Below are 27,487 nucleotides of genomic sequence, written 5' to 3' on the forward strand. Positions count from 1 at the left end.
TTAGTGATTTGTAAAACTGACGGGGGCCACCAGATTAAGGAATAACCTGCTATAGGTGATGCGGATTAGGGATGCAGATACATTTTCAGCCAATCAAATGACCAAAAGCAGTTAACATGAAGTGAACCTGGAGCTTATTGTGGCCGGAAGACACAAGTCCAGGAGACTGGTGTATTAGGGAAATTGGATTAGGAAATGTTTCTGTGGTGGATGATGCGTTTAGTCAGTTAGTTTGGAGGAGTTGTTGCTTGACCAAACTCTATTCCTACATCCAGTTTCTCTCACAGTGTAAATGTCACTTCCCCTCTGTTCTTAAAAGGAGCTATTTGTAACTTTTGCTTTTGCTACCAGAGGAAACAATGAGAATTCAGCTTCAAGCTTCATTCCTTTCGCCAAGAGCTGTCTCAGGCAGTGGACAGCAACGCTAATGTTAACTCTTGTCACTATCATATCTTTTCTTCTACTGAAGTTAGCACGCTAAGCAGCTAGCCCACTTTCCGATAGCAACTCACGGTAGCCCCCACTCTGCCCTGATGTCGTAAAGCTCCTCAGACAGCGTATTATAACCTATTGTCTTGTAAACGCAACAATGGCCGAAGCTCCTGTCAAACGACAATCGTCACCACCTGCTCCTGGCAAGAAACCATGTTCAGTGGCAGAGAAAATTTACTATAAATGGACCATTTGGATTGTACCTGAACACATATATGAATTCAATTTCAAAAAAGAAACCTAATCTAGAAGGGAACAGAACAGTCATGTTCACAATTTATTTTGTTATCAACATGATGAGAAAATGCTAATTGACATATCTGACAAATTGCAAAATGTTGATGCTGAACGTACCGATAAAATGTTCTCTGACAGCTCATTTGTTTTAAAACCAAAAATCTTGCAATACCACATCTGCAGCTTCAAATGACAATGCAGTAAACATGTTGTGTCTAAACGTACTTACACTCAGACACACCATGCTCCACTAATACAGCGAATCCACTCAGGCCACAAGCCACAGAACAGCATCATGCCCAGACCCACAACCCCGTCTCCTAGAAATGAAGCTTATTAGCTGCTAGTTGGTTTTCCCTAATCATGTTGAGGTGAGAAGTTTGATCAGTGCCAGGTTGATGTTCAGAAAGAATGTTTTTGGAGTCGATGGCAGATGGGTTGGATTGTGGGTGCACAAAGCGAAATCATCAAGTGCTGTGAGTATCTCAACATCATCGTATAAGGATGTGTCATCATGCTTTCGTTGCTGCAAGTGGAAATTTACTGACGCGTTCACTTGGTTCACTATCAATATACAGGACCTTAATTGTAACCTTTCCTGAAAACATTGATAGAAAACATAATCTGGATGTCACTACATTTCCTGTTGCAAGTAAGTTGACTTTCCCTGAACCAAATCTTGGTTACTAGAATGGAAAGGACCCATTACGACCTCTGATATAGCAAGCTGTTCAAACCAAATACAGCAGCTTTTTTTGTGCTCCTTGTATGTATCTTCTTTAACCTTTTTCGATGAAGTCCATGCTGCTGCATAGAGTTCTCCTCATTTTATTTCATTTCTTCAACAGTAACCGTCAGATAGTAGGCTGTGTTTAGGACCCTGGGAGTTAATCACTTGCTAAGGCGGATCTTCAGGTGGAGGGAAAGAGGAACATGTGGACTTTTGTAGGAGCACATAGTCAGAGATTTAAGACCAGGAAGACCTCTTGTGCAGATCTCTCTGCCAGCTGTGACACCTCTTCAAAGACCTGAGTGAATTATTGAACACTGCACGGTGGCTGGCAGCCCTCCTGACCACAGCGGAGGCAAGAAGACAGATGGCGTTTCTACTAAATGATTGACCCGACGTTGCTCCTGGCATTTTGAATCCCATTTGAATCTCCAGTCTGAAATCCTTTTGGATTTGTGAAGCCGTGAGTCATTCTACAACCAGGCACAGCTCTGCCACTCATCAATTCTGTATAGTAAAGCTTGTTTCTTACATGACAAGTCAGATTTTAATACATTTCATATGCTAAATGGGGTAACATATTCACCTGCCTATGAGCTATTACCGAGGAGGAGCAGCAGGGATTTGTGTCAGCCGGTCATGTAATTTTGATGGTCCATGTGTCGCTTTGTTGTGCTCAGCGTGCAATAAAAACCCAAGCGTGAAGTGGACAAAAATGTGGGAGTGATGGATGGATGTGTTGAAGCAGAGACTGATGAATATGATCGGAAAACCATAATAGCAAAGAAATGAAGTACGAGAAAGAGTGTGACATATGCAGGAGATGTGTGGGAGGGAAGAAATGCTTTTCTTTTCCTTTTCTTCAGAGTTGGCCTGCTGCCTTTGGGAGGGAGGAAGATTAGAGGACTGTTTGGAGTTTGCCTTTTTGTTGTGGTTCTGAATTCTCACCGTGGCCAAATACAAGCCTTCGGCTGACTCAGGCTGTTAGCTTGATGCAGCCTTTTATCCACAACTATCCCAGGTTATCAACTTGGCTTTTTGGTAGCATGCAGGGAGCCCGGGGAGAGCTTGGTTGATGGTGGGTGGTGATAACATTCAGTAACATTTTTTTTTACTTTTTTCTCAAGCGTAGCCTTTGGTGTCTGGAACCAAAGACTGATTCATATTGGTCTTTGTAGATAATGTGTTTTAGGATGTCCTTAGCACTGTGTAATTGATCTGCTCTGGGTCATAGTAGCATTTGAAATCCCTCCAGGTCCTTTTCAAATCCTTCAAACACAAACCAGCTATCTGGCAAAAAAAAAAAAAAAAAAAAAAAAAAAAAATCAACATCAATACATCATAACAGGGTTTTTGGCCTCCGTCAGTCTGCAGCAGTCCTTCCCAGGTCCAGGCAGAGTTTCACGACAGGGCTTTTTTACAGTGTAGCTCATTTCATATAACAGCATAATGAAAATTAAACATTCAGGATACTTCTGACTAATCTGATCCGTCCACTTTCAAACAGAATATGAAATATACCATCCTCTCGGCAGGAGGTTTACCGTGTAACTACTGACAGATATCTACAGATACGTATCAGTTTGCATGTTGCAGAGTAAGACCACAGGCAATCAGTCCGTCATGTCATCTGTGGTGGTAACTGCACTAGATTGTTTAGCCTAAATTTAGCCTTTTAACCTCTCCCCCAGGCAAAAATAACTGGACACTGTACTCAAAGATGGCACCCACTCACTTGAATGAAAGTTGGGTTGTGTGGCCCACCGCACACGCTCTTAACATTTCTCCTGCTGGCCAAGCTTGGGTGTCTTTACACTGGGATGACGTCACACACTTTTTTGCAAATGTAAAACCTTCACGTAGTAAAAAGATCTAAATCAAAGAGTAATACATGACCTTGTTTGCAGTTCGACGTGTCCTGTCAACAGTTTTACAAATGTCCCTCTTATAATGGAGGTCTACAGGGAAAATGATATTTGGGTTGCAGGGGTTTTTTCTTTTTCTTTTTTTTTTTTGCTGCAGTACCAGTAGTAACAAAGGCAGCGCTGTATCAACCCTTTTTAACACATCCATGAAGTACCTGGGCGAAATGGCACTACGCCTGGAGAGGATCTCTGTCTCTGTCAGAAAAGCTCCTTCTCCTGCCGGCTTCAAAGCTAATTGAGCACATTAAACTACAAACATGGAGCCAACACACCAAGGCTTCATGTTTAAGACTTTGTCAACAGGATTTTCTTTCGACAACAATGACACCGAGGCAGGAGTATGTTAGACATGAAGTGACATCGTCAGCTGAGAGGCAACAGGGGTGTGTGTTCATTAGCAGAGGAGAAAATATGATCCTGACAGCAGCATCACTGCAGTACTCCATCCTTACTTAAAATTCATCAGGAGTGAACTATTCAGTCAGAAAAAAACAGTGTCATTATTACAAAGTACATTATTGAAACTTGAGTAAACTAAGTACAAGTACCTCAAATTTGCATATGCTGCTTCCTCATTAAAGTTTCACAGTTAAACTTCATGCCTTGCTCAAGGACTTCAAAGCTGGGAGGGGTTTTAAAACTATCAACCCAGCCCTGTAGAGTAGTCCTCCTGCTCACTATAATATATACATATATTGCAGATAAGTAAGATGTCTGTTCAGAGCAGAGCTATGATCCAGGTGGAATTCATCCATATTGATGTTCCTCTAATAGAGTATTCATTACTCATTAGCAGCAGTCAAGCTGTCAAATCAATGAGACCTTTGCTTTAGTAACAAGCCAGAGCCAAAGCAAACCCCTTGTTTAGCATCGGCAATACAAACTAGACAATCAAATCAGGGCTATAAATCTGAGACTGACACCGAGACTGAAACGTCATAACCTTGGAGTCGTTTAAAATGGATTTCGCAGCGTGATGAAGTTTGAAGTTCCACCTTGGGATGCACTCACACACTGAGAAAACGTTTTGGTTTCGGATGTTTTTCTCCCTTCCCTCAGGTTAAAGATAACGAAAATGATGATTAATAATCCAAGGTAACTTTAGGGAAGTAAGTAAGAGCTTTATATTCCCAAGATGAGTTTCATTTTCAAAGTCAAAAACCATGGGTGCCAGATATGTCAGATTCTAATGACTCTGATTTATGGTTTTATATTGGGCAGTTTTTCTTTTGTTAATCAATGACTGGAGTGAATAGTTTGCTGAACTTTATTTTACCTGTTCAGCCATTGACTATAACCGTCTGTTGTCTCCCATGCTCTCTCCCCAGATCGAGGACATGCAGTGGCCTCGGGGCGAGCAGGAGATTCCCAGCTCTGTCTGCAGCCTTCCCTGTAAAACCGGCGAGAGGAAGAAGGTGGTGAAAGGCATGCCCTGCTGCTGGCACTGCGAGCCCTGCGACGGCTACCAGTACCAGTACAATGAGTTCACCTGCAAACTCTGCTCCTACAACATGAGACCCAATGCCAACCGCACATCCTGCCAGCCTATACCCATCATAAAACTGGAGTGGCACTCACCCTGGGCGGTGATTCCAGTTTTCCTGGCAATGCTTGGCATCATCGCGACAATATTCGTCATGGCTACCTTCATACGGTACAACGACACGCCGATTGTCCGAGCGTCGGGCAGGGAGCTGAGCTACGTTCTGCTGACTGGGATATTTCTGTGTTATATCATCACATTCCTCATGATCGCCAAGCCAGATGTTGGTGTGTGCTCGTTCAGAAGGATTTTCCTGGGTCTGGGTATGTGCATCAGCTATGCCGCCCTCCTCACCAAAACCAACCGCATCTACCGAATCTTCGAACAGGGGAAGAAGTCGGTTACGGCGCCCAGGCTGATCAGTCCCACCTCACAGCTAGCAATCACCTCCAGCCTCATCTCGGTGCAGCTGTTGGGGGTGCTAATCTGGTTCGGGGTGGATCCGCCCAACACCATCATAGACTATGACGAGCAGAAGACCATCAACCCGGATCTGGCACGAGGGGTGTTGAAATGCGACATCACGGATCTTCAGATCATCTGCTCGTTGGGTTACAGTATCTTACTGATGGTGACGTGTACTGTTTATGCCATAAAGACCCGTGGGGTCCCGGAGAATTTTAACGAGGCCAAGCCCATCGGGTTCACCATGTACACCACCTGCATCGTATGGCTGGCTTTTATACCCATCTTCTTTGGCACGGCCCAATCTGCAGAAAAGGTAAGAACCAATGGGTGAATGGGTGGATGAACAATAAGTAGAGATGAAGGGATAAAAGATACAGTGTGGGTGAACTGCAGGATGGATGAATTTTTTGGATGATGGAAAAAACTGTGTCATATGCTTGCCAATTGTTTTGTTACAGAAACCTTTTTACTTTTTATTTTGATACATCCTCAGAAACGAAAGCGCAGTTTTGAGAATAGGTGACACAAAAACCAAAGCTGTTTTTCAATTTGCAAAACAGCAAATTTATTCTCCAGAAGGTGTTTTCTGTAACAAACTGTCACCTTATGTTAAGGCAATAACCCACAACTAAATTATAGCTACATCTGCGTCTCTGAAAGTAAGAAAGAAAAGAAAAAGACAGAACCGAGGAAATGTCAGACAGCGGAAAGAACATTATTCATACCATTGGTATAACTGCATGTTTGGGTTCAATGAACTTGAGTAGTTGGCAATTGCGTGAACGTTTTTCATTGATCCAAGTGAACCGAATGACTTCCTGAAATGATCTTCTCATATCTCTTGGTCAGTTGTGAGTGAACGTGAAACAGCATTGACAAGATAAAAAATGAACTCACATTGAATTAAAACATATTCAGGGTCTACTACGTTCAGTTTCATTGTTATTGTATTTAAATAACATACAGGATGTCAGCTGAAATATATACATTTCTCATCAAGGCTGGAGAGGAACAAAGAGGTAAAAAAAAAAACTTACTTACAAAGTATCTTTATTGTCCCTTACAGAGAAATTAATTTGCAGCCTGGATGTACAAAAATAGACATACAAAGATACACAAAGCACCAAAACACTTAACGCCACTTTGAGTACACTTAAGAGTGCACGGATAAAACCTTATGTTGACTTTAACAGTTTGCCCCCCTGACATTTTTACTGGACCCTCAGGCCAGACCGGCTTCATCCAGCCCTGAAAAGTTAAATGAATGCGTTTGCAGTTTAAAACATAGTGGGCAGCAATGCATCAAATCAGTGGAGAAAAAGTGTTAATCTCGTTTATGGAGTTTGTTCCACAGCTTTTCCAAAGAAAATATCAGCGTTAAAAACACAGACAGTTCAAAAAAAAGTCTTAAAAAAGGGAAACTTTCTGTTACACTGCAATTACAAATCGCCAATATAGCAAAAATCCATGTAAGCGGAGCATTACTGCATCATTCATAATGGGTGACTATCACTGTTGTGTCCCACTTTATCAGCCTGAAGGCTTCCAGACGAGCCTGATCTGCCACTGGAAAATAATCTCAGTCGCATTCGTGCTGAGACACGAAGGCTTTCATATGAAACTCAATGAGCCACATTTTGCAGTGAACTGAAAAAAAAAGGGACAATAACACATATATAAACCAGACAGTTAAGATGTTCTTGTTTTATTTTTACTAGTGCAGAATCCAGATGAAATTTAATGCCACAGTGTTGCTGGTAAAATATTGCATTAAGAGAGTGACATATTTCAGGAGTTATTTGTTCTCATCAGCTACTTGGTCCTGATGAAGCAGTTACAGTGTGGAAATTTAAAGGTCCCACGTTATATATGGTCGGCTTTTTGTCTTTTTTTAGGTTCTATATTAATACTGTGAAGGTATCAAAGCGCTCAGTCCACAGAGAAACACACACAGCCTGTATTCAGAAACTGAGCCTTAAAACCAGCCGTCAGGACTTCTGTTACTTTTTGATGTCAAAACCACCTGGACCCACCGTCCAACCTTGCAGGATTTGGTTTCTCTGAGTGTTTTACCTGAAATCTGCTGGTTTTTATTCCATCATTCAGAAAACAGTCAGCCAAGTGCTGTTACTAGAGCTCCAGGCAGAAGCCTGAGAGAGGAGATGTAAAACTATATTGAGATGTTTTTTTTGGTTCTTAAAACCACAAATATGTCTTCTTATGGATATCAAAACATCAAATGAACCACTGAGAAAATATATAATATGGGACCTTTAATAAAGGACAACAGATCCATTCCCCAGGTGTTAAATTGTGTTAGAATAGGTGGCCACGCTCCTCAGAGACTCAGTGTTACCGCTGTTGTTCTTGGGTCATAACAGGTTGTAAAAGCTCATTTTTCACCAAAGATCTGAAGCTGAAAGAGAATGTTATAGGAAACTTGTTAGAAAAGGTTCTCACAATAATTGGTTGACCTTTACATCTTATCACAACTTTATGAAAACTAGTGCTGAATAAAATGAGTCTGTACACGTGCAGTCTACTGAGTGGTGTTAATAAGCTTTAATGTGAGACTTAATATAATATAATATGTTTACCTGTTGTCTTGAGTTGTGGTAATCCCCCCTCCATTTGGCCACGCCCCAGCTATTACTTTAATACCTGCTTTTATATAAGAATTTGCAGTGTGTTAACTGCACATACAGTGCTCTGTCTTTCTGCATTATCATCATCAATCCACCTTATGCCCCCCCCCCCCCCACCGTTTTATATGTTTAAAACGGCGTGTAAATATATAAATACACAGATGTTTGATGGTGATTTAGTTTGGTGTTTGTCAGAGCAGTGAAAAGTTCTCGTCTGTTGAGTCCACTCTGACCGCTGACTGTGCAGACTGTGTGGAGAGTTTTGAAAAAGTGAACTCAAAAATCTGTAAGAAAAAAAAGGGACTGTATCAGGGCAGACTTACAGCTTTTCTTGATGTGATGAGCTCCCTCTGCATTACCAGCACAGTGCATTTAAATTGCATTTTGATTAAGTACAAATATCCTTCTAATACCTAAGTTGCCAGTGATTGAAGTTTTTTGGTATGGAGCTCTAAAGCTACAGCCAGAGGCAGAGATTAAGAGGGTTCTGCTGTTCCCTACATCCCGGAGGAGGAGGAGGAGGAGGAGGAGGAGGACATATGTGTGTTATCAGCAGCCTAGGTGAGTGTCCGGCCTGACACTGTGGGCCCTGGGGTTTGATCTTTGGCAGAGTCATTGGAAAGACTAAGCCTCTCTGCTCGGCACTCAGCATTAAAGAGATGGACTGGGGTAAACCCCTGTGATGGACTTGTGTCCTGTGCACAGGGATACACTTGTCCACCAAAAATGCTTCAGGCCACAGAGGCAGCTGATAAGCTCCAGGACTCTGAGCTGCTTAACAGTGTCAGGCACAGTGAGGGGAGTCCTGCCGCCTATGGCAAAACAACACCACACAGTTAATCAAGAAAGACTTTAACATCTATTACTAACTTACGTTTGATGTAAGTGGGATGATCTACAGGTGTTTTTCTGGATGCGAAGGTGTTCTAGGCAGCTTTCCAAATAAGATGCTCCGAGGGTGTTTACAAACCTGTAGTTTAGTTTTTTTGCTCAGCTCTGAATCAGTGGGTGAGTTTCTTGTAAAAGAAAAGAAAAAAATCAAGAGAAACGCAATGGATTAAACAATGCAGGTTTAAATAAGGCCCTCAGGCTTCCTTCAAGTGGACTGTGGCGCACATAGTTTGTGGTATGAAAACAAGCCAGACCAACCACAGCTCTGTTTTAATCTAAACTACTATTAAACCCAGCAGCTGATTGTGAGCTGATAAGAAAGCCAAAGCAGTCTTACTGATCTGTTTCAGAGATGTAAGCCCTGTCCAGTTCAGGGGCCGTATCCTCCGGACGCTGCATTTAAAGAGGGCGGTGCGACTAGGCTGTCACACTTCGAAGGCTATGGCTGAGAAATGCGTCTTTGTTTTCCTGGTCAACAGAGGATCCAATAGGTGGATCCTTCATGGGCCAATCTATCCAAAGATTCATCGTGCACAGGTAATGAAAATAATATTGCAGTAAAGAATGCAGACAGGGAGACACACATTAAAACATAAATAATGTGTCTTTGTAGGAAAAAAATAGTAACGTGTTTCCACGGTTGCTAGGCAACATGAGCCACATTTTGCGACACAACAGTGAGGCAAAAGCGAAAAATCCTCCACAGGTCAGACCGTCTCATTTCGGTTCGGCCTTCATGGTCTGCGACAGCTACAAAGGGCCACACCCTCGTAGACAAGTGCCGAAGGATGCGGCCCCTATATTGGTACACAGCTGTAGATATATGTATTCAAGGCAATTTTGTAGCCACGACGACATGTAAGTGCATCACTACAGCATTGGTGGTTCCTCAATAGAAAGTGAGAGAGACGCAGACACTATCCTCCCTTAATGTTATGTGACAAAACACCTCTTTGTTCTGTTTCTGTTTGCTTGTTCACCGTGTTTGACGCGAGGTCGTCTTGCAGTCTGGGCTAATAACGCGGATAATTAGTATAGCTCTTTGTGTCACCAGTCAGCTTGGGTGAGTTAATATCTCAATACAGTCCAGCACAGATATAACTATATTATTGAATATCTGCAAAAGCCTAGCCACCAGAGAGCACATCAGGCTCAGTGAAGTGCAGACTGACCCGGTGTCAGTCACCACTATTTAATTTCCCCACCTGGGTCCATGTAGCTCTGATGATGCAGGATGACATCACCAAAACTGTCCAATCTCATCTCATCTCAGATTATTACAAAACACACGCTGTGGACCAGGGGGAGCACGGACACCCCCCGAGATAAAAAAACAAATCTCATCAAATCTCCATGAATCACTCAGCTGAAGACGGAAAGGTGATAAAATATAAATTAGGATCATGAGGAACAAAAAGAAGGAGAATATTGAGGCATATATAATAAAAGAAGGAGAAAAATGTTTTAAATGATTGAAGAAGGAGAAAAATGTTTTAACAGTTCAGTTACATACATGGAAGATTACATTAACGCTGAGTTGTTTGAAACATCCCTCAATACAATACACTTCTACCATAACATTTTAAAAGAGTTAGAAGAAATAATCATAAAACAATAAACTACAGCTGCATGAAGGAGGAGAATAAAAGCTCAGTATTAGTGATATTCTGGGTTTCTTTATGAACAGGTCACATAAATAAGATAAGTTACTTTATGTTAAGGAGGAGTTGGATCGGTAATGGAAAAGGATCATAAAAGACTTTGCAGAAGACAGAGAGAGCAGCAGAGAGATAAGAAATCTGTGGGGAAGTGAGAGATAAAGCAGGAAAGCACAGAGTGATCTGCAGCCGAGTAAATTGGGAGACTGGGGAGGAAGAGAAGGAAAGCACAGTGTGAACTGTGGTCGGAGGAAAAAAGAGAGGGGGGGGGTGTGGAGAAGACGAGGATGACAGGGAGAGGAAGAGAAGCAGAGAGGACAACATAGAACAGGAGAGACGGAGATTGAAAGAGGAGAGATATATGTGGAAATGTCAGACAGGCATTCAGATGGCCCCAAGGCTTTTTCCCCTCAGCCCCGCGGAGCTGCAGGCTGAGAGTGATGTCGAATTCAAGGTGGAGGCAGAGAGGCTGCATCATTAAGGAGGTCTGATGTGGAGAGGGAGAGAGAGAGAGAGAGATGAAAACAGAGAGGGTGAGTGGTGGTGGGCGGGGGGGTTCAAACAATCTTTATTTGCTTTTATCACATCACCAACCGACGAAAACAAAAACCACCCTGACTTCCTCCCTCTCCCTCGCCCCCCCCCCCCCAGAACAACGTCACACTGTTTCCTCGTTTGCTCCTGACAGGCAGGAGTCGTTCTCCCTCCGGCTGCTGGAGGGCGCTGCGTCTTCAACATAAACAAATGTCCTCTCTAAGCTGGAAATCACTGGTGTTGTTTTTCTCTGTCTCATTTCTGACCAGGGTTCCCTGTGTTACTGTCCCTCCACCACACCTCATAGACATAACTGATCGATATAAGATCAGGCAATCGATCAGAATACTTTACTGATCCCCAGGGGGAAAATTAGGTTGTGTTAAAATTGCTCCCTCAAGAATGGAAATGTAACAGCAAAGAATAAAGAATTATAAATAAGATTATAAAGATACTTAAATATACTTAGATATCCAGCTGAAATTAACCTGTTTTCAACAAAACAACTGTGTCTGCATCAAAATCCACACAATAGAGAGACTTTCAATCTGTGAGGCGCCTCCCACAGGGGGAGGCAGAGGCGGAAATGTGAGGTGAAGTAAAGATACGAGTGTACGAACATCAGGAAGTGAGTTTCTGACCACCCAGCAGTCTGAGCCCCTCCAGTCTGCATGTGGAAGTGTCCTTGGGCGAGATACTGAACCCCCGAATTGCATCATCGGCGTGTACAGAAAAACACATGGGCTGTATGAGAGTGTGAGTGAATGGGTGAATGTGGCTTGTAGTGTAAAGTGCTGAGTGGTCGATTACACTGCAAAAGTGCAATAAAAGTGCAGTCCATGGAGGAGATTAGCAGGACGCAGAGCAGGCTGTCCACTAATTGGACTGTCGGTGGTTCGATCCCGGGCTCCTGCAGCCCAAGTGCAAGATACTGAACACCAAATTGCTCCTGATGATGTACCATCGCTCTGTATGTGTGTGTGTGTGTGTGTGTGTGTGTGTGTGTGTGTTAGAGAGGCACCGTGCATAGAGAAAGTGTTGTGTGAGTGGGTGAATGTGACTTGTAGTATAAAGCACTTTCATTGGTTGTTAAGACTAAAAAGCGCTAGATAAGTGCAGCCCATTTACCATTCCACTTGATTGCTGCAGTTTGTGTCTAAAATCACGCTCCTTATTCTCAGAGTCAGTAACACACATTTTTAGACTCAGTGTGACTTACACCATGAGGATGTTTTCTTTACCGTCGTCAATAAACATCCATAAATTCACTCGGGACGCACAGAAATAAGACGCTCCTTCTAACTGCAGATTTCCTTTCAGAGTCTTCATGTTTTTAGCTTTTCTTCAGTGTCACAGTAATCCAGTGAGAGTCGTCTGTACATCCACGGGTGAGCCACTGCGATCAGGAGCTGATTCAGCTACTTCGAATGGAGACAGTTTGACTGAATGGAAACAATTACAGGGCACATAATTTGACACAAGTTGCAGCCCACAGCTTAATTCACTGAAACCATGGCAACATTAATTCTACCTCTTTACATCCTGCCAAACCCCCAAAATGTGGGAATTGTAGTTGCAAAACCCAGAACATGATTATCAATCAAACAGAAGACAAAGGATAATAATCAGTAGTAGCTTTTTTGTGTTGCACAATCAATATTTACACTATTTTGACTTTACTGAAGTGCAGAATATGATTCTTAGTGTATCTCCGTCATACAGACACAATCTGTCCTTCAGCACGGAGACACATTCACCAACAATCTAAAAAATATAGAGGAAAACAGAACCCACAAAGAGACATGCATCAGTGTGTGTGTGTGTGTGTGTGTGTGTTGACGTCAGCAGGCAGCCAGCAGCTGAGTGGAGAGGTGACATCCTGGCCTTTGCTGCTTGTCATTACCCACCTGTCCAAAGATGAGCAGAATACAAATGGGGAAAGAGGAAGAAGCTGCTCGCCCTGCACACACACAGACACACACACACATACACACGCACGCAGAATATACCCACCCACACACACACACACACAAATGCATGGGCACAGTGAAGCGCATAACTTACACATGCAAACATGAACACTGGCAGGCGGCGAGGCAGAGAGCAGTGCAACCACGAAGGAAGAGTGAGAAAGAGGCAGACAACATGGAAGGAAGAGGGGGAGTGATGCAATGAAGGCACAGGGGAGGGGGGGAGGGAGGATGAGGAGAGGAGGATGTGAAGGAGGCTGTTGCTATGTTCAGGAGGCCAGTTTGAAGAACACAAAAGACAAATACAAACAGGGGAAGGAAAAGGAGGCACAAATATCTTCCCACGCAACACAAGTGCAACACTTAGAACTGACACTAATGAATGAGCACATGGAGGTAGAATGTACTCATGTACACACACACACAAACACACACACACACACACACACACACACGTACATGAGCATGTACATTTATAAAAATAGATGCAAAACTAGCCTTGAGTCGTGATAAAGGTGATTTAAGGAGCACAGGGTTCAGATATTGAATGAAGGTAAACACAGCAACAACAGTGTGTAGTTGTTGTCTATCTGCTGCGTGAGTTTTATTTCGTATCAGCACAGCAGCGCTGAAACAAAACATAAAAGCATGAGATGAACTTTAATTAGATTCACATTATTGGTGGTGACTCTGCAAAGATAGTAACACTGCAGGTCTATTGATCGCATTGTAACAGATCCTGATGATGGTGGTCCAGGTCGTAAGTTTACTTTGGCTCTCATACACGTGTGTGTGTGTGTGTGTGTGTGTGTGTGTGTGTGTGTGTGTGCGTGAATCTTTGTATCAGAGTGAACGAACTATTGCTTTTATTTATTTTTTATTTGTTTTACTTCCACTGAATACAGTTGTTGGCAAAGACAAATACACTTAGTGGTGCATTTAACAATGTTCTGAAATGTGAGCTGTGATATTTGGATTCATGCATTGTATCAACAGGAAATGTTAATATAATACGGTATAATACTGTCTCTGAGCAGCACTACCTCTTCAGGGCAGACTGGACGCTGCAGTTAGTCCATGATGGGACTGGCCGGCTGGGTTGGGGCTAGTGGGTTAGCATGCTAACTTCAGTAGAAGAAATGAAATAGAGGCAAAAAAACAGAAGCAAAACAAGAGTCAGGATTGACGTTGCTTTCCAAAGCTATCGAGACAGCTGTTGGTGAGTAAAGGAATGAAGCTTGATGCTGAACTCTAGATTCGTAAGTGACTGTTAATGCTAATGTTGGCTATGGCAAAACCAACAAATGGTTCCTTTAAATGTTACCGCCTTACAGACCTAACTTCCCCTTAGCTGTCTAATGTGAGCACCTGCAAACCCAAACGCGTTTTCATTTATTCTGATTAGACCTCCGCCCAGTTTGACGTTGGGCTGATCTGTGCTGGAAATGACATGATGTCAACAAACACGACATACCTGTTGTCCTGTGGCGTTTCCACCAACCCAGTAAGGCTCATTAAGGGTTGTTGCAGCATACGGCTGAATTTCTTCCCCCACCATCATTCCCTCCCACACACAGGTGTGTCTCCACAGAGAGATGTCAGAACAGTGTTGCAGTCTCCACACTGTTTCCACCTCAACTTCCTCCTGACGTGGACTTTGTTGCATATTACATTACGTGACCAGACTTTCTCCTTCGCTCCTGTCATAATTACAACAAAGCAAAACGTAAGATTCGGTGGTAAAAACCTGCAGAACAGGTGACCCGTGGGATCGTTTTTTTTTCCAGGAGGACAGTCTCCGATTGGCAGAGTCACAGTGAGAAAGAGGGAATTTTCTTAATGAATTACATTTGACAGTGATTCAACACAAACCCAAAGCTTTACCCAACACGACGGGTCAGGCTGCTGAACTCTGGGCCAGCACCTTGCATCGTAGCTCACAGCCACTGGTGTGTGAATGAAAGTCAAACTGTGAAGCGCTTCAGATGAACGCTGTGTATAAATGCGCTTCATCTAGCTAGCAAGGCAACAGCAGTCCACGTCTGTCTCACCCAGTGGCGGCTGCTGGTCTTATAAGGAGGGGAAGCTCATTTTCGGCCTACATCATAAAATGTGTCCGTTTATTTATATGTAAATTCGCAGAGTGACAGAAGAGAGTCGCCAAACACAACGCTAGTCGTTTTTAACAAAGACAAAGTCGCTGAGGATCAGTAACGTCTCCAGATCAACTCCGAACAACGGAATGAAAAACTTGAAAAATGCTCCGGTGGATGCTTATACTTCAAGATCGCTGATTCACTCATTTCGCTGTCAATCAAAAAGGGACTCAGCCTCAGACAGATCATCCAATCATCATGCAGAAGCCGAGCGTCCGGGCCAGCCCACTGCCCCAAAGACCCCCAGACCCCCGATGGGCGGGACGAAGCCCAGCATTTATCCAATGACCGTCTAGTTTCGCTGCAGTGGAACAACCCACTCTGTGCTTCCCCGTTGAAGTCAGTATACGCTCGGTGTCTACACTGTAAAGCACTAAAGCACTGTGGGGATGAATGAGAAGGAAGTCGTGTCGGTTTCCTGTGATAAGTAGCTGATTCTGAACAAAAGATGAACGTGTTCTAGCGCATATTTAGTCAATGAAATGTACACACAACAGCACATATTTGACCACTTATTTTGTTGACACTTTAGGGGAAGCTGAGCTTCCCTTGCAGTCTTAGAGCAATCGCCACTGGTCTCACTGCAGCCAAACAGTGTCCCTTCTTATCTGCGGCTTGCATCATTTCACCTGCAGCTGTACAACAAATACACACAGACAGTATTTATTTCTTGAATGAGAGATCAGCATGATAAAACTTCACCAGTCATCCTTCTGACTAAGATACTGAGCTACTTTAGTTAAATGGCTAAAATGTCAAATGTAAGTGTAGCTGCCAAATATTTTTCCCTCATAAACACGAGGAGACCGTGAGTCACTGGTTTCTTCCTCTGAGCCTGGGTCTCTATTTTCAGGTGGGTTAGAGGTGATGTGTCATTTTATTTACCGGTACAGACATCTGACGTATCTCTCCTTTGTTAGAGGATCTGAAAGGGTAAAGTGCTCTGGCTGTGACGATAACAGGAGGTGAGTTATTGAATATTTGAATCACACACACACACACACACACAGGCAGCAATATCGGTTAAATTTTAATCATAAGATATAGAGCTTGTGCGCCCACATACGACCGTTTCATCTTCGATAAGTGGCTCATACATTTTTTATTTCTCTAGCTTCCTAAGCCTCAAACAAACTTTTGCACCTTATTTTTTCTTTTTACACAAAAGTCAACTTTTTTTAATTTTTTTATTCCTCTGTGAAACACAGAAACGTTTGCACACTCACACAAACACATATATAACCACATCTCTTTGCAACAGTGCAGGTTTTGTAATATCAAATAATGCAGAGGGATTAGCCTCTGTGTGCTTAACAGCGTCCCATTCTCATATTGATAAAAAGCTGTTTGCTGTATCCTGACAAGGGATTTGCTGTATCTAAATGTAACAGAGGTATATTGTGTGTATTCTCTGATATGAATGCAATGGCAGACTCATTCAGGATTTGGTGCACAGAGAATTAGCTTTAAGTTCAGGGTCCCAGGTGACTTGCAGCATGTACAATGGATAGGTGATGTGTTTGAGTATGAGAATTAAATCTTCCTTCCACAGTCCTCCGATTGACATGTTTTCAAGTACACTCAAGTTCATTCATATTGAGATTCATAAATATAAGTTTCTGCTCATATTCTACAAAAAGTCACAGTTTTCACAACATTAATTTGAATTGGTATTTTTATCAAATGGCAACATTTATTTATAAAAATGTTCATATAAAACTTCATAAACAACTTTAATATTGTACATCAAAATAAGATATTATAGTTAAGAAAAGGGTTCATTAATGTTTGGGTCATAGAGGCAAAAGATCACCCTGGTTTATTCCTCATGTTCCGCTATCGGAAAAAAGAAAATTGATTTTTTCAGAAGTATCATTTCTCCCAAGGAGAAGAAAGTCCTCATCTCTAAAGATGAAACGTGCAAAGAGCTGTTTGTAAGTTTTACTGAATTGCTACATAGCCAACGTTAGTATAAACAGCTGTGAGTTCAGCATCAAGACTTCATTGCTTTACTCGTCAGGAGATTATGTTCTATCCGACAGATTTCTCTTGATGACTCATAGAAAACGAGTAGCACGAGTAGTGAATGTTGCTGAAGCGACATATTGTGCAGCACGAGTGGTTAATGTTTGGTCAGGGAATGATCGTGGTTTGAGTTAAGACGAGTACATGGCTAATGTGAAAGGAGCTTCATCGTCATGGTTACAGCAATAACCATGTTTTTAATGGGCTGCTGCAGCTCAGGAGATCGCGTGGGGGGCCTTCCACACATCATAAGGTCGGTGGTTCGATCCCTGGCTCCTCCGGTGTGCGTGGGCAAGATACTGAACCCCAAATTGCCTCTGATGGCTGTTCCATCTGTGTATGAGTGTGTATTGTTGAAGCGCTGCGTGAATGGATAGATGTGGAATGTAGTTTTAAGCGCTTTAAGTGGCGCTATATAAGATGTTGGTCATGGTTAGAAGAAACCAATGTTGAGTGTTGGTAGGAAACAGGAAGTAAACAGCACTCTCTGGTGTTGCAGTATGAAGTACTCTCCCCCCACCACCACCACCACCCTCCCGACTGCCTCCCTCTATGGACATTGTGTCTCTGTAGCAATTGATTTCCTACACCCTAACATATTGTATGTGCAGATAAACAAAGAAATATTTGAATACCGAGGCTGCCCATGACACAGCGGTCTGTCTGCTTCCTTTTGATATTTTAGGTATAGCTGAAAAATGGCTGCTCTCAAACTCCACTGTAGCTTTGTGAAAAGACCATCTACACACATCATTTATGAAAACGGAAATGAGAAGCGTTTTATCATGGAAGGTTTGCCCTTTAAGAATCTGGTCACCAGTGTCAGAGTTTCATTAGGATGGGCTTTTAATGGAGACTTCTTGTATGCCGTGATGTCCCAAATGCTGTTTCAGTGTCTGCATCATGCTTTTGTCTCATGCATAGAGATGTAAAGACTGAATCTACGGTGACATGTTAGCACTTCATGAATAAATCAGTGGGGGGAAAAGTGGTTTCTTCAACCCACAGAACAGCTCATTTCCCAGGAGAGTTGTACATCTCCTTATGCAAAATGCCAAGGTCAAACAGCAGAGAGTTGTTCTTGTCATTAGGGCGTAAACGGCCACCGTCCATCTTGATTTAACCGTGTGTTTTCCGGGTGGATCCTCTTGTGTTCAGAGACAGGACAGAGGGCAGAGTGTGTAGGGTGGAGGAGAGGAGGGAGGACGAGAATGTGGGGTGGGGGGATATTTGCAATTCTAATATCACTTCTTCACGCAGCATGCATTTTATGGCATCCATTAATGTTTGTGTTTTCCACCTGTCTCTCCTCCTCCTTCCTCGCTTGTCATCACTTCTTATTTTTCTCATGTGTTGTGCCTCCTTTTACCCCTATCCTCTCCTCTCTGCTCCTCCCACTCCTTCCGGTCTTCCACGGTGAGCAGTGCTGCTGCTCTGCTCGGGGGGGGGGGCTTTTAATAATAATGGTAGAATAACTAGTTTCTTTTATAGAAACCTGAAACTTTTATGATAAATAATGAGATAATTTTATATTTGCTTCGAAGAAAACAGTGCAACTAAAATTAAATCGTTTTCTGCAAATCTTTACAGGTTTACTGCTCTGTAAATCACATTTAGTGCAAAATGATTTTTTTTTTTTGTTTGTTTTATTGGTGCATCCCAATCTTTGCATTAATTTGCCAGAATACTGTTTATTCTATGTAGCTGAACGACCAACAACATTTGTAACACGTGCATTATAACTGTAACTCCTCCTGTGGACACGCAGGAGTGGAGGCGGCTGTATAAACAGATAATGAACTACAAAGTTGAAACTGATCCACTAACCACGGAGCAGGATACGTCCATATCTGGGTTTGATTAGACGTAATGAAGCTCCGCTGACTTGGTGACGCGCACTTTTGCTTTTCCTATGATTTCTTCAGTGGAAAGTTTTTAATGTGAAGCATCAACAGCAGGAAAACGTTGGTGAACGCAGCTCTGACGCTGATCAGTAAACAGTAACAATAAGGCTGATGTGTCGAGGACCAACAGGAACACACGAGAGAAACTCAACTGTAAACCGCTGATTCAGAGACTTCCAGCGTTTCTATATCTGTTTGTGTTTTTCTTTGTGTTGTGTATTTTGTTTATTTTCTGAAGCTGCAGCATCTTGAGCTCTCAGGGCCACCGCTGGAAACTGAAGAGAGTGCACACACACACACACACACACACATACTCTCACTGTATGGGGTGCAGCTGCTGCCTGTGGTCCGAGGTTGTATTTAATATTATTGCAGAGGTAAGGAACACGACCTCTTTGTCGGGGCCCAGCTGTGCAAGCAGCCTGACGTAAGTCACAGAGTTATTCATCTCTGAAGACACAGTCTGGACTCTGCTGCTGCTGCTGCTGCTGCTGCTGCACATGTGCCGGGCCGTCGTGTCTCTCTGTTGTCTGAGGTGTCGAGCGGCTTCTCTGTTTTACGAGCGTCTGAAAGGAAAGATGAAGACGAGCAGGACGATTGTGCCGAGAACAAAATTCAATTTTTCTTCTGTTCCGTTGCTCAGTGAAGTAGTTTATGTGAAACTCCTGGGAAGAGACATCACAGTTAAGGGAACACCAGCAGCGCATCCCATCATCACACCAACGATGCTTATCATCACATATTGTCACAAAATTTAAAAAAAAAGAAGAGAGAGACCGCATTGTCACATTGAAGCTCTCAGACTGTGGAAGTGATATCTAATATTTTCCTTTTTTTATTATTTGTAATTTTACTGTTGAATATCTTGGTTTATGCTGTTAAAACTATTGCGTATGCTGTACAGGTTGTAAAACCCTTTAATACTGAGTTATATAAATAAAAGTGACTTGACTATTTTGCATACAAAATAGAGCAGTACTTACAATATATTGGACACCCTGCTGTGCATGCATTTTATAGTTTAAAAGGAATATTTAAAATGCAATCAGAGGGTTGGAGAAGAGGAAGACGCAGCGGCCAAGTTCCTCAAGAGCAGATCCAGTGATCGTGGCTCACGGGCTGGCACGAGATGAAGATTAATTCTGATGTAACGGAGATGAAAACGTGAAGGGAATCAGAGCGATGGAGAGACTTGGAAAGATCGCAGGAAAGTTGGAAGATAGAGGAGAGAGTGAAGAGAAGGAGTGATAGTTGTGGCCCTCTTGTGCTGAGGTGTCAGTATGCAGCAGTCGTTCCAAAGTCAACTTCTAACGCTGTCAATCACGACGCACACAAAGAGAGGCCGACTCCAGAACAGTCTGGTGTACCTCGATACCAAACCCGGAGGGTAAACTGTCTACACTGTCTTCTGTAATCTACGTAGCACTGGCTTTTCATTGCTTCGTTCTCAATTATAAAAGTTAAGCAACCCATGAAATACGTTGAAGGGTAGTTCAGAATTATTACAGCGCAGCTAAGTCTTTGTCAGTGAGAGTTTTCGTTTTCCCTTCTTCGTTTAAATGCGTCTTGATTGTGCGACGAATTGGTGTTTCTTCACTGACTGAGTGGTTCAGTGTTTTTGTCAGTGATGTGTGCATGACCCCGGGTCAGGGAACACAACTCCATCAGTCCCCTTGAGTGAACTGAGAGATGAGTCTTCATCTGTTTGTTCAAATTCAATGGGGAAAAACAGCTTTTCACAGAGAGATTAATGGTAAATTAAAATGAAAGAGAAAGCTGAGGCTGTTGTTCGCCTACGTTAGCTTATATTAGCCTAAATGCAAACATCAGCTGTTTTTTTTCCAGTGGAGAGCGTGTGAACCCTTCAGCTTCCTCGTAAGGACTGCTGTCATCAGAGCTAATGATAAAGAGCCCTCCACAGATTTATCGTCACTCTTCTGTGACTGTCAGACTCATGATGGACAGTTAAAAAAAAAAAAAAAAGATCAAACTCAGTGCAGCAGAACCAGAGATGCATCTTCTTTTTTTTTCCACACGTTCTTCTTCACTGTCAAAAACTTGGTGCCTACATTCCCTTCAGTGCACCTGGACCTCTGACAGTTGGGTGCTAGATGGTGGTGTGTTATGCTAGTAGCAGCTAATGTATCCTGGATCCTTTTTTAAAAAATTTTCAGACTTGTAGTCCTCAGTAAAACATGAGTCCTTACACTGAGTGTGTAGACAGCTGTATTGTGAATTGTTCTTTATTACACAATTTAACTTACATTAATAATGATAATAATGAAAATTACCAAACGGTTCAGACACTTGCAACATACTGTTTAAACAGATTATGTCCGAGGTTTGTTCATTTTATTCCACTCAGTGTTAAATTATGTTTACAAAAAAAACAAAACAAGGACGAGCAAAATGTTTGAAATGCAAATGCAGGAGTGTTGCATCAGATATGTCGAGCTAACAAAGGTGTTGGCGTCCCCCTGAGCCCCCATCAGATGACCTCCTGCTGTAACACACGAATCGACACAAGCAGGGTCCGCTGGTGTCAGATCGACCTGCTATCCAACACCGTGTAATCCTGTTAAACGCAGCCCATCAACATCATCCCCCTGACTTTCTCTAACTACGGTCTATTGATTATATGCCACGGTGTGCGTGCATGCGTGCGTGCGTGCATGTGTGTGTGTGTGTGCGTGCATGCGTGTGTGTGCGTGGTCTGTAGTGCATTTGGGATTCTCTGTTTCCTCTGAGGTTTCTGCTCTGGCACTTAATGCAGTATAAACTTGGTTTACAATACACACACAAACACACACATGTACCAATGCAGGCACTCTTGATCTGGCACACAGACACGGTCCATCAAGCACACACACACACACACACACACACACAAACACGTGCGCACAGCCTCTGCAAGCTCCAGTTTAGAAAATACACACATTGCGCTGCAGCTAAAGATTATTTTCAACATCGATTAACCTGCTGAATATAATCACAATTAATTGTTTCATTTGCAAAGACAGCTCGTTTGGTCTGATCACATACAAACATTCAGTTTAATACGATGCAAAAGCAAGGCACGTTTATTTATACAGCACCATTCAGACACAAGGCAATTCAGAGTGCTTTACAGAGGCATAGAAATACATTCAAAATACTACATTAAGATGATCTTAAAATAGCATTTAAAAACAATAAAAACAAATTTGAATAAATAAAAATATTTAAATACATAAGATCAGGTAGGAAACTTAGGACTTAGGATCACAGTGAAAGAGCACAAACTGAAGATCATAATTAATATAATTAAGATTGATAATTAATCAATTATCAGGATAGTTGCTGTTTGATTTTCTGTCAGTCCATCAATTGATTGTTTCAGATCCACACGAGCCTGGTGTTATTAGTTAAAATGCTAATACAAATACGCACACACAAGAGCCAATGTCAGAGGTGGAGAGGTTCTTCACTTTTTCTGTTTTATCTGACTTTACTGTTGATCTACTGCTTCTCCTTTCAGAATAAGAGTTTATATTAAAAATCTAATAATCTTAGAGAGTACAATTCAACACAAATAACTTCTTCCACTTCGTATGTACGTAAACACACACACACACACGCACATCCAGCAGCTATATTTGACCATCCCATCAATCATGGTGCTGCCTGTACAAACACAATGTGCTGTGTGTGTGTGTGTGTGTGTGTGGGTGGGTGGTAAGGAAGCTCCAGCAGAGACGGGTGTGGGTGGGGAAGGGAGTGCGAGGCTTTCTAGGAGATTTAAAGACTAAACCTGCAATTGAAACACTCAAACCATCTTCTGCAGGAAATCATACACATCTCTTATTTTCCTGTTTGTCTACACTCGACTGAAGGAGGTCCATTCAGAAAACTGTAGGCGGTGGTGTAGCTGCTACATCCAGGTTTTTCTGCGGACTGAAGCGTCCAGTCAAAGGTGACCAGATGAAGCTCTGTTGTGGTTTTCATGTCAGCTGATTACAGGAAGATACGATTGAACATGCCTGAAATCTGTTCCATTAATGAAAGCGAACTCCTTCTCCGACGGAGCCTTTATTGCATTTTCAATGGAGTCGATTACACAAATGGCTCTGTGCAGACAAACAGTGATGGCTGTTCACCCACAATAGATCAAAAAGTTCCTGTGATGTAACAGCTGTGTGCTGCTCCCAACACTCACGTGCAGTTAATGGCAAGAGTTTAATTTATTTATTATTTTATAAATGGTGTGTTTTCACCAAATGAAAAGTGTGTATTCACCTCAGACACAGGAGGAGCTGAATACAGTCCTCTGAGGTTGATTTATGACCGTGTAAAGAGAGGTTGACGCCATTGTCTGGGTGGCAGGTTACGTGAAGTTGAAGTTACTGTAGATGTGAGTTTGAGTGTGTTTTGTCATCCAAATTAAACCACACACTCTGTTGCCCCATCAGCAGGACGACACTGATTATTATTGTAACCATGACGACAAACGCTCCCCTCACCTTAACGGAGCACTTGTTTTAACCTAAAGCATGATCTCTTTTAAAGTTCCTCTCCAGATATGTTTTAAACTATGTAACAATACTGTGATTCAATGATTAATATTTTGTTAAACATGGTTTTCCCACATAAAAAGCTGAGAAAGTAAAAATGGAAAACTGTGGCTGAAAGCTCATTTACTTCCTCATTGAGAAATTCTGAATCAGGCCTTGTGCCCCGCCCACCACCGCTACTGTCTCCAGGTTGATCGGTGAAAGAGCAGAGAGAATCAGGATGGTTATGTTGTTTGTTACTCCGTAACTGGCTGTGGCTGACACAGTGTTAGCGGCTGTGCTAATGCAAACTCTTGCTCTTTGTACTGACAAGGTTTCGCTGACCAGTGAAACTCCTCAGATGAGGTGACACAAAATCAGCGACTAGCAGACGTTCCAGAGTGGTTAGCGCTGTTAGCGTCTTTTAATTTTTTTAATTTTGTTTGTTAGCTTGTAGCTTGGCGTTTGCTGACACGGTGTTAGTGACTGTTCGAATGCAAACTCTCCCTGTCAAACCTTTATCATACAGGTGATATATTTCCCCGCAGCGATGTGCAACAGTCGTGACGTCACCCACAGAGGACGAGGTGTTGCTGACAGGAGCTGATCTTCCTGTCACACTCAGACCGCACGTTACTCACGTGTAGAAACTGATGGACCTTTTTTCTCTCCTCCACTTTCCTCTCAATCTATTATCGTCCTCTCTCTTTGCCCACCTTTTGCCGTCCATTTCTTTTCTTTGTGTTAAACCCTCTCCTCACCTCGCTCCAACATTCCTCTACAGTACCATCACTCCCCTCTCCCTCTCCCTCTCCCTCTCTCCCAACCTTTAACACCTCCTCCACTCCTCTCATCTGTCTCTCTCGACTCTCCCCAACATCTTTTTTTTTTTTTTTTTTACCATAACCGCACTCTGTAACTTCACCATCAATCTTCTGCCGCTGTCCGAAGCCTCTTAAAACTTTCCAACCTCTCTCTCTCTCTCCTCTCTCCTTTTCTTTCACTCCTCACCTATTCTTTCTTTCATTCATCATTTACAGCTCTCTCACCATACCTGTCTTTGCACTCACTATTCTCCGGCTGTCTCATCCCACTTAACCTTTTCTCACCACTCTCACGCTCGTCTCTCCTCCTCCTTTTCTCCCACTCTTCCGTGCGGCTCTGCCAACCTTTCTCTCCCTATCTCAGCCCTGTCATCCTTTTTACCTCCCTCTTTCTTTTATTCGTCTTTCTCTTGCCATCACTCTCCTCTCACCTGTCTTTCTTTCCCACCTCAGTCACAACTTTCTGTCCTTTGCCATTTTTATTAAATCTCTCCTGCTTTCAGGCTGTGTTAAAAATCCACTGCTCCCGCACCAACGCTCCCATTCAAACCCAGCGTTCACCACTTTACACTAATTTAATCCTGCTGTACATGTGGTGCTAACATGGCATTAGCACAACTTTTATCAACCTCTGGTGACCAGTAGAAATCTGGTTACGGTTCTGGTTGAGTGTCAGCAGGACGCCTGAGAAATTACATTTCTATCTCACTAAAGTGATTTCACAATTACATTATGCTGCTAAATGTAATCACTGCCCAGATTATGTGCACAGGCAGCATTTGTTTGAATAAATAAATGAATGAATGCTATATTTACGTAGCGCCACACAAAGCACAGAGACTCAGACAGCAGAGACCAGGTCCACATCCAGAGTCCCCACTGTGGTTTAGGCAACAAAACCTCTTCAATTAATATTATTGAAAGATGGTGGTTTTGGCTGAATGTAAATAAACAGGTTGTATCTCACACTTCTCATACCCACAGAGCAGAGACTCAGATAAACAGTTTAATACTGGAGTTGATATGAGTGGACGGTGTGTTTCAAGATCAATTATTTTGGCAGAAACTTTGTATTAATTTGAATTTTTGCCTGATTGTCTGTTGGAATGAGACACAAGTGTTATGAGTAACAAAGCGGGAAACCACAGAAAGAAATGATTAAATGCAGAGGTGGCCAATAACTTAACCATATTTTTGGAGTATTTGTACTTAACTTGTTTTCTTGGAAACTAATGACTTTTACACTTGCACTTACAGTAAAAGATGAATATTGTACTTTTGACTCCACTACATTTACTGTGAAGTACTCGTTACTTTGAAGAAAGTTTTTAATCAGTGGAGTGAATTTTATTTTATTTTCCTGGCCGTGTCCTTACGATTTTATAGAAAATCAAATGAAGAACAGAAAGAAATGTTAACACCAGAGATACAAAATTTCAGTGATTTAAATATATATTCATACATGTATTCATATAAACAAGCAGATATGTATTTATATCAACAACAATCAGAGTGTATTTTTAAATATGCATTCAAATACGCAACCAGGTAGACAATAAGATGACAAATTATACACATTCTGTAATACTAGTTACAAAAGAGTTTTAAAAGTTTTTCAAAAAACAAGAGTAGTTAATAAAGAGATTATGTAAAACAGTTACACCCCATGTCAGTGAGACGTCTAACCAAATTTTTTGAATTGGTCTATCGGTATCAGCTTAAAAGGTTTCAGTCTGCTCTGTGAATTATTCCAGACAAGTGGGGCGTGATATCTGACATCCTCCACTGACAACAGCAACAGACTCGAATCATGTCACTGCTTCACTTGTTTTTATGGCATTTTGTCTTTTCGTGCTAAATGTTTTGAACACCATCAGTCACTGGATTCACAGACGAAATGTCTCACTGCACCCTCCGCCATCTTTAGCTGAGTTCATACTCACAAACACAGATAACTACAGTACGAAATCTAAACTAAATTATTAAACTATACTGTTTATTACAAAGAAAATAAGTTTCTCCAAGTCACGTCGTGGAGCCTCTGTGGTCGACTTAGTGTCGCTCTTTGGTGTTTTGTTGATGTTGTTGTTGTCAGTGTCACCCGCACCGCTCCCAAACCTGCAGCCGTCTTATCTCTGAACTCTCTTTAAACCTCTTTAAACATCACAAGTGAGTGTGACACAGAGTAACGGCTCTGTTGCTTTGCTCACTCTGACACACAGTTTATAATAAACAAGTTTTATATTTCTGCCTCTTGTTCTCATATAGATACTGTCAGAGACTGTGGAGCTTTCAGCTTGATCAGAGAGCTCGTTTATAGGCTACTGTCTCCTGCCCCTGAGTTTATATATAGTCTTTATATTTAATGCCAGATGACTAAAAGAGGGTAACAATATTAAAGTGGAGCTATTAGACACATATATTCACTGTAAAGTATCTAAAATGACTGCAATAAATGTAAAAACTGATCATTAACCGACCGGGGGCCACTGATGGGCGACCATCTAAAGCCACAGAGTGACGAACAGGGGCAATAAGCACCCAACAGGCACAGCCATTATATGTCACTGAGAGCCCACGGGGACACACTGCGTGGACCTCAGGGACGGGAACTCTGCCCTGCGGTACAGCAGGGAGCGTCACTTAACGTCAGCTGAGACCAGGCACAGCATCGTCATCCCACTTATTACCCATCAGGGACGGAGCTCAGAGCCCAGTTAAGGCCCCTGAGCAGGCAGGAGCTGATGGGAAGTCATCATGTCGCCCTCTAGTGTTGATGTTTAAAGCATTTGGAAATATACACAAACTCCAGGAATGTAAGGAATAGATTCAAGTAGAAATCCTGCATTTAAAACTTTCTACTTTCATTAATGGATTATTAACAGTGATGTATGAATGTGCAAGTGACATTTTAACACATTTATATATCACTGGGTAGTTTAATCCAAAGAAATTCATCATCATATTATTATAATAAATGACAGTTTTACATTCAAAATATGCTTTAATGTAATAT

The 27,487-nt window shown here is 42.2% G+C and overlaps 1 protein-coding gene across 1 annotated transcript in view; it reads left to right on the top strand.

The window, feature by feature from the left end:
- Nucleotides 1-27,487, top strand: part of LOC111219395 (metabotropic glutamate receptor 7-like) — a 264,938-nt gene that overhangs the window by 221,992 nt on the left and 15,459 nt on the right. The window contains exon 8 of the mRNA XM_022742056.1: nt 4,713-5,648. Coding sequence (XP_022597777.1) covers nt 4,713-5,648 — 936 coding nt within the window. The remainder of the gene's footprint in view (nt 1-4,712; nt 5,649-27,487) is intronic.

This window comes from Seriola dumerili, unplaced genomic scaffold (assembly GCF_002260705.1).
Source record: "Seriola dumerili isolate Sdu_G_001 unplaced genomic scaffold, Sdu_1.0 BDQW01000066.1, whole genome shotgun sequence".
NCBI lineage: Eukaryota > Metazoa > Chordata > Actinopteri > Carangiformes > Carangidae > Seriola > Seriola dumerili.